Genomic DNA, 8,781 nt, shown 5'->3' on the forward strand with positions numbered 1-8,781 from the left:
CTGTATTTTCTCTTTTGATGCATGATGATGCAGGGTTTGGTGCTAGCATTTGTGCCATCGGTGACCACACCAAGAGGAAAATAAGACTCAGAATTATTTTTGCCAGGACAGATTTCCACTGGAGACAGACCCCACTGTCTTCAAGGTAAGAACTGTCACCTGCTATGCATATAAGGACTAAAGGGTAGGTCTATAGGCAGTTGAAGGAGCATCTGAAACCCATGACTATAGGGGATAAACATGGGCAGTAGGGAAACCTTGTTATTTTATATTACTTTTCCAAAGCTCACAGCATCACTAAGAGTTCCTCACTTGCTGATACTCTCTCTTTCTGCTCCCCACCCCTCTCTGATTTGGGAAACTCCCTACAATTTTCTCTGGCTGCTTCCTCACCAGCACTGAGACAGAACACAGAGGAACAAGCTCATATCCAGAACACCATGTGTGCCGACCTTCACACCGCACCCAGGTGGGTAAACATGGTCTGGTATCACATGAATATGTCTATGCAGCTTCTGTACCCAAACTGGCCAATTTCCCCTCTGGTTGTGGGGTTGCACAGCACATGTGGAGCCAGTTGTGTCCCCCCCACATCCACAAGCAGAAACGTGCATGAGCACTGCACACCTCACCCCGGGGCTGCCCAGTTGGAGCTCTGCATCGCCTCTGAGAGCGAGCCCTGGCATGCAACCCAGAACTGCTCTGGTTGGAAAAAAGAAGGTGTGGCTCAAGTCAGGAGCCGAAACAAGTCGCCTAACCTTCCACCAGTCTGGGCAACACAATGATGGGCCAGACATCTCACTTTGCTTCCGGAGATCTGCTCACCATTTTGGGGCCTGCCTACCCCTACCTTTCTATCTGCTATTAACTACCCTTTTCTCATCAGCATCTTCAGAGCAGAACCTAAAATTCAAAGATCATTCAAAAACATCTCTGACCATGAATAGAAATGTAATCTGAAATTTGCTTTACCAAACTATATTAGGGGCCTGTCTGGTCACAACAGCAACTATAAACTGCCCATCTCTCACTAGCCACCTTATCCTTACTGCAGGCAAGGTTTTTCCAAGATTCCTGCCGTACACCCAGCTTTCAAGCTCTCTGCCACAGGCCTTAAATCTACTTTCATAAACAACATGTGGTGGGTTTTAACCACCCACAAAACAATATGATTAACTCACCTCTCCCAGTTTAAGTTGTCAAAGTCTCTCTCAGTAGGATTGTAGGATTAAGTAGTAATCCTTAATTTAGAGCCTGCTATTCCATACTGTTCTAATGAAAACACAATCCTATGATTGCCCTCAGCAGGATTTTACAACTTGCCTTACAACAGCTGAGCAGCCATCAAGGAGTCTTCAGCCTTACACTGACTAGGGATGTAGTTGTCTCTGTCTTCCATTTCTTGAATTTTAACTCCTACCATAACCTTACTTCTAGCTATGAACAGATGATCCCTTGCTGGCCTCAAAACTTAACAGTGACACATACTTCCACCTTGCTTTGCAGGAACCAACAATGAATTCATCTCTTACACCTGTTGCCTATAAAACACAACCATTAATTACCACCCTTTAGGGAACTGACATGTGCTAGGCACATGGCTGATATGATTAGGATAAAAGATGTCTAGCAAGTTCTGTGGTGGATTTTGGATAAGGGTAATCTTAACTTTAAATTTACCCCAACCCTAGCTTTTACTTTAATGATGTCCTCATATCACATATTGAGGAGTAACCATAAGTCATAATGGCTCTTCCAGTCTCTGTGAGACTTAATGAGTCTTACGACACTTGTGACCCACCAAATGGTTTGGGTTTGAAGGGACCTTAAAGATCATCCAGTTCTAATTCCCCTGCCATGGGCAGGGACACCTTCCACTAGACCAGGTTACTTAAAGTCTCATCCAGCCCAGCCAGTAACACTTCCAGGGATGGGGCACCCACAGCTTTCCTGGACAACCCATTCCACTGCCTCACTACCCTCATAGTAAAGAATATTTTCCCAATATCTAATCTAAACCTACTCTCAGTTTAAAGCTATTTCCCCTTCTTCTATACTACATGCTCTTGTAAGAAGCCCCTCTCTAGCTTGTCCCCAGTGTGCCCCAGAGTCCTCTGCTCTCCACAGAACCCTAGAGACCCCTGTTAAGCCTTTGGCCATTTCACAACCCCTCTATTTTTCAGTGGGCCCCTCTGGTCTCTGTTAGTGGTTTACACCCAGATCTTCAGTCCACACTCTGAAATCTAAGCCCAGCTCCTAGACTTCTTTGGAGCTGAATGATTATAGAATGAATTTCAGCTGAAAAGTAATGACTTAATGACCACCAGGAAAAATTGCATTACCTGAAAGTACTACCAAAGCTCATCCATGAAGGGGTTTTTTTACGGCTCATGTAAGTATGTAGTTAGGAAATCTGGCTCCTGGGTACACAGAGGCTCTTTTATATACCAGCACTTATATCAACCACATAAACCCCTCTAATTAGGTTTATAAATCCTAGGTTGTTGGGTTCTGTTTGCAAGTTCTTTAGAGGTTACCTTCTGCTTCCAGGAAGTGGAGATTTAAGAACATGAAATTATTCAAAGACTCAAAAAAACCCAAACCAAACCAAACCGCTACCAACAAAAAACCCCCACTGCTAACTTCCTACATACTGCATATTTTCAAGTGTTAGTACTTTCAGTTTACATCCACTGCAAAGCTGATCTGCCCCACCAAGTTAGTGTCTGAGAGCAAATTTTTTAGGGTAAATTATCATTTATATCACATCTTCCTGTATATTCAGTTTAGATTGAAATTAAGAGTATCCATATTGTCCACCATGTCTTTATTGTCAGTACTAATTTCTAATCCCAAGATCCGTTCAGGTTCCATGCTTTGCTATTGTAACCCCCTTGTTCAATATCTGAATAGTTAAACAGAGTCAGAAATAGCTGCTCCATCTCTTGGCATCATCTGATATAAACACTGCAGCAGTCAGCAGGCATGGGGTCACCCTGTGCTACTTACCATTGCTGTTGCTCCTGAAACCACCAAGGATAAGCTGTGTTTGTGACCTATTCCCCTCAAGACCACGTTTCATTTTGCTGCCCTGGCCATGTAGATGGTGACTGATGGTGCTCCAGGGTCCAGCCACGAAGGAGGTGCTGTGTGCGTGAGGGAGGTCTTTGGGTTGCATTTGTATGGTGAGCTGCAAACACAAATATCCAGTCAATTTTGAAATGTTACCATGACCTTTCTTGTCACTTGTATGCATATTTCATTTTTGGGGAAAGGAACAAGTTCTTTTCTTTTTCAGAGGTGGCTTGAAATTTTTGGTCCAATAGGCATTGAACATAAGGTAGATTACAACTTAAGCCAACAAATAGCAATTAAAAGTTAGGGGTTTTCACTCTATTCCTTTCCTAACTTTATTCTGACCCTCCATCTGGGGTCATTTATTTCTCACATTAGTTAGGAGCTCTTCCCATTTGGGGATTTTGTACTTGTATTGAAACATCTAAAGGAGAAGACCAAGCAAACTCTTTCCTTTTTTGGCTAAGAATGTTTGTTCTGCTAACATCTGAATTTTTAAAAAACCTAATACTTGGGGCAAAAAGCAGGGGACATCCTCAGGGGATTTTTCAGAGTTTATCTACTCCTAGGCATGTTTGAACTTTTCAGGGGTGACTGTTTAAATCTCAGGAACAGTTTTTTGGTTTGCATCAGTGTTTGGGTTTTTTTTGCAGCAGTGTTTGGAGTTTTTTGGGGGGTTGGGGTTTTTTTGGTAGAATAATCTGAAGATACAGGTTTTAGCTTGATGAATGGATGTAGAAGACTAACACAATGATGGGCTATTTTCTTTGTTCTGTGGCTTCTTCCTTTCCTTTCCTTTCCTTTCCTTTCCTTTCCTTTCCTTTCCTTTCCTTTCCTTTCCTTTCCTTTCCTTTCCTTTCCTTTCCTTTCCTTTCCTTTCCTTTCCTTTCCTTTCCTTTCCTTTCCTTTCCTTTCCTTTCCTTTCCTTTCCTTTCCTTTCCTTCCCTCCTTCCCTCCCTCCTTCCTTCCCTCCCTCCTTCCTTCCCTCCTTCCTCTCCCATTCTCTCTCTCTCTCTCTCTCTCTCTCTCCCTCTCTTCTTTTCTCTCTCTCTAACTCCCCCTTTCTCCCTTCCTTCCTGCTGCCTGCCTTCCTTCTCTCCCCCCTTTGCCTCTTTCTCTTTCTCTTTCCTTCTTTTTCTTTTTTCTTCACCTCCTTTTTTCTCTTTCATTCACCCTCTCTGTCTTTCTCACTTTCCTGTTTTTTCATATTAAAACCATAAAAAATTTACAAATCAACTTTTTTTTTTTTTAGATGGCATGTGGTGGCACAGTTCTAAATTGAGATTTTTTTCCCTTGGATTTTAGCATCCCCAAATAGATTTCCTACTCACTTTGTGTTTGTTTAAACTAAGTCTCTGGATATTGTAGCAGCTCAGACAACTTTCCATATACTGCCATTTAGTTCTCACAAGAGTTAACTCCAAAGCTTTCCGCTAGATGAGTTAGCCAGTTACTGAGTGATGCCATTTGAAGCTCAGCCTCAGATGATGAGCTTGGGACCCTTTATTTGGCATGCCTCAGCCTTTTGGAGCAATGGGAGAACTGCACACTTCTTTTTGAGGGAGTCATGGTCAAAGTCACTAATTGCTCTCCCTCTTACCAAAGGCAAATGCTTGGTGAACGTAACCTTCAGCTTCTTCAAGGAACTTCTTCAACATCTTCAGGGAAATCTGAACAAATCATGGATGTATCCAGAAGGAGAGGATTCTTTCCATCCTCATCTCTGAATGCTCTCGTGTGGGAATGACCTTAGTAAGTCGAGAACTTTTTCCTCTTTGCTTTACTATCCAGAGGGAAAACTCCTTTTATACAGTGATAGAAACCAATAACTTTCTTGAGTATTTTTATACTTTGAGTCTTTTTTCCAGTTTTTTTTTAATATAGTCATTCTTTTTTTTCTTTCCTTTCTTGTTTTAACTCTTGAAATAGATAGCTTCTTTTCTCCTTTTCTCTTGTGAAGCTTTACTATACTTCCAGAAGCACACTGTTTGAGCACCTTCTCTCTGCAGTTTTTGCAGAACACTGGTTTTGGAAGGCTTGCCACTCATTCTGGTCATTGGATTTAGTTGTTGTATTCACGCTCACTTTTCTGCCACATTTCCAGCTATGTTGTTTTTTGCCTTCAGCTGTCTCAAATAGTGCCACAGTCAGAATCCAGGTGGGATCATAATTAACATTTTTGTGGAGGTTTAAATGCCATCAGGTCCTAAGTCTTCCCAGATTGTTTATTGAATGCCCTTTCTTAGATTGTAATATCTTGTCTTATGAAGGTGTTTTGAAACAAGAAAATGAAAGGATCATAAGTGAAAATGTATGACTGGGGTGAATGGCTCTGTTTAAATAATCCTTGCAAAAGTTGCCCCAGTAAAACTTCTTTACCTTGCATTTGATGTTCTTATTTGGGTAAATTTTCATAATGACATGTTAATGAACAAGGTTGCTTATATGGATAAACCAAGTCAACTAGGCAAGCTTATTGCCAACAATTAGTCCCTCTTAACATCAGTAAATCCATGAGTCCTGAATATGGTTGTGTATCATCTCAGGGGCAGCTGGGAAGTTAACAGGGAGAGGGACATGAAATATTTGTATGAAAATCAGCTGAAGCAAATGCTACTAATTCTCTGTTATGAGATAAAAGGAGACATACAAAAGAAGAACTTACCCCATAATTCAGCAAAGCAACAGTTAAAACCATCATAACAACAGCAGAGAACCTGAACAACTCATGATGATGATGATGAACATGATGTGATGACCATCTCCTTGTAATGTGTTAGATTTATAATGTTTACAAGATACCTGCAGTTGTGCTAAGTGTTCAGAGTGTGTAAATATGGTTAAATTATGTTATACTGTGATAAATAACAGTTTAAGTGGCTAAAACATTGCTCTCTCAACTTCTTCCTACCTCTGTACTTGGGGGGAACACATTGCTGAGTAACTACATACTATTTTGCTTTACTTATTAAATCCCTTTCTGGAAAACTGACGTCGGTATCAATTCTTTTCTTTAAACAAAAAACCTATGAGCCAAATTCACTTGAAATACATATATTTAACTTTAAATTAATGCCATTAGCCTCAATAGAGCTGAATAGACCTGTCGGAGAACAATCTAGGGCAGTGAGAAGAGCCACCAATGCTATCTGTGATGACTATATCACGATATTTTGCAATGTGATGGAGACATTGCTTGTCCAATAGCTCTTTGAGAGAATCTCTTTAGCTGTGGTTTAGCATTCATATGCTGAATCCTATAGAGAAGAAAGTTCAGGATTTCTGCTAGCATGATGGGCTTAGTTATCTGTAAGATTGCCAAAAGTAGTTCCAATTGGGTTTCAGCTAGTATATCAAAACTGTTTTTCCTTTTGCCAAGATCTTCGGGTATGACCAGAAATTGAGGGTCCGCAAAACAGAAAGAAAAGGGGGAGGGGAGGAGCACACAATGCTCACAGTATATTTTTATACATATTTACAGAAGGAAGAGCTGTGCTATCCAAACTTGAGCTTTCCCCATGGATGAGTCAAACATAACGTTTCATCCCAGCGAAGGCACAGAGAACATCTCAATGCACAGAAACATTTCTGCACAGGAAAGGGTCTGGGAGATATTGACCCCACTTTGGGTAATTATGATCATCTCCTTCCTGGGTTTTTGTGAAAATGGAATTGTCCTCTGGTGCCTCTGCTTCCAGATCAAAAGAAACCCCTTCACTGCGTATATCACACACCTGTCCATTGCTGATATCTCTTTACTGCTTTGTACGTTTATTCTGTCAATTGAGTACATTGCTGGTTTTGGATTTGCGTATGGTTTCTACTATTATATAACCACCACACTATCTATCATCTTCCTTCTTGGCTATAATACTGGTCTCTATCTCCTGACAGCCATCAGTATTGAGAGGTGTCTGTCTATTGTTTACCCCATTTGGTACCGATGCCACCGGTCACAGCATCAATCGGCAATTGTGTGTGCAATTCTGTGGACTCTGTCTTTCCTGATGACAATAGCTGAATATTTAACATGCAAAGATGATTCAACAAAGGAACAGTTCGATGATGGCAACCATTGCCAAGCACTGCTCATCTTCACATGGATCCTGACTTTCATGATCTTCATTCCTCTAATGATTCTGTCCAGCCTGATCTTGGTTATCAGGATTCATCGTAACTCCCTGAGACCTCATTCATCAAAGCTCTACATCATCATTGTAGCCACAGTCATTGTCTTCCTCATCTTTGCCATGCCTATGAGGTTGTTGTATCTTCTGAATTACCACCACTGGTCATCTTTGCTCAGCCAGCAGAACCATGTCACCGTTGTTCTCTCCACCATTAACAGCAGCATCAACCCCCTTGTTTACTTCTTTGTAGGAAGCAGCAAGAAGAAGAGGTTCAAGGAAAGCCTCAAAGTGGTTCTTAGCAGAGCGCTCACTGATGGGTTGCGGCCAAGAAGCCAGGAAGTTGGCATGAGTTTGGATATAGCTGAAACAATTTTCTAAAGCTTAGAGGGGAAACTCCAGGGCAAATAATTGGATTTGGAAGGTTTAATAAACCACTGCAAAACTAAAAGTATTTTTCTTCTATAGAATGTAAAAAGCAGCAGTGGAATGGTAATGTTATCTTTGGTGGTTGAGCAATGGAAAAATATGGACTAGAATAAAGATAACTTTTATTTGTATTTTCTTAATTATTCAAACACATGCTACATCCTGACGTGACTATGTCAGTCAAGATACCATAGTGGAAAAGAGAGAGGCCAACAGAGAATATAAAAAAGGACACAGAAATATGTTATAAATAGTGTGACATTTATACAAGCACCAAGCACCCATAAATGCTATTGAAGTCATCAGGGCCTATGTGTATTCACATTATTAAAAGTCAAAACTACTAAACACAGGATTCATGTACTGGGATTTAGTTACATACTGGGATTTAGTTTCAACTGTTTCAACTGTTTCCAGCTTGCTTAAGTGCGCAAAAGAGCTGTTCCCTGGGGGAAACAAAGGAAAAAATCCACATATGAGAGTAAGCCCCCATACATAGCCAAGCACACATGTTGTAGCTTTGGTCTAGCAAGACATCCAAGTGTATATTAAACAGCCTAGTTCATTTGCCATTAAGGGGCTACTTCAGAGTCTGTTTTCAAAGCATATGTTGCATAATTTCAGGTGGCATCGACATGTCTCTGGGCCCTTGGATAATTCAGTACCTGACACATAGGAGTATCTGACAATGTAGAGATGTTGTCAACTCACAGAGGGCTTTTGCCCTAATTATGAAGGAAGGGGCTGACTTATCCCCAAAATGCCAGTGTTTCTCCTGCAGGTTTAGTTATTTCAGGAGTCTGTGAGAAAGTCAGTCCCAACATTTGCTGTCCCAGACACTTACATAGTATTTATCTGTTTTCTGGACAATATATATTCCCTGTATGGTCCCTCTGTTTTATAACAATCAGTTTTGGATAAACAGAAAAAAGAAAGATGCTTCACAAAATGAATCACTGGGGCTACAACCCAGCCACACTGTTGCAGCCGCCTGTCTTCTGTTGTGTGACAGGGTACTGGGGCTGGTATTTTGTGGAGTTTAATTCCCAGGCTCACTTGCTCAACTATAGCCCAACTGCAGAGTGCAGAGGAAGACAACAGCAAGGAGGGATGGAGTCAGGTCAGCTTTATCACATAGAACATGGGAGGT

At 41.1% G+C, this 8,781-nt stretch overlaps 1 protein-coding gene across 1 annotated transcript; it reads left to right on the forward strand.

The window, feature by feature from the left end:
• The first annotated feature begins 6,593 nt into the window (after positions 1-6,593).
• MAS1 (MAS1 proto-oncogene, G protein-coupled receptor) lies at positions 6,594-7,583 on the forward strand. The gene has a single exon (XM_071547960.1). The coding sequence runs from the start codon at positions 6,594-6,596 to the stop codon at positions 7,581-7,583; it is 990 nt and encodes a 329-aa protein (XP_071404061.1).
• The last annotated feature ends 1,198 nt before the right edge of the window (positions 7,584-8,781 follow it).

The sequence above is a fragment of the Pithys albifrons genome, chromosome 2 (assembly GCF_047495875.1).
Source record: "Pithys albifrons albifrons isolate INPA30051 chromosome 2, PitAlb_v1, whole genome shotgun sequence".
Taxonomy (NCBI): Eukaryota; Metazoa; Chordata; class Aves; order Passeriformes; family Thamnophilidae; genus Pithys; species Pithys albifrons.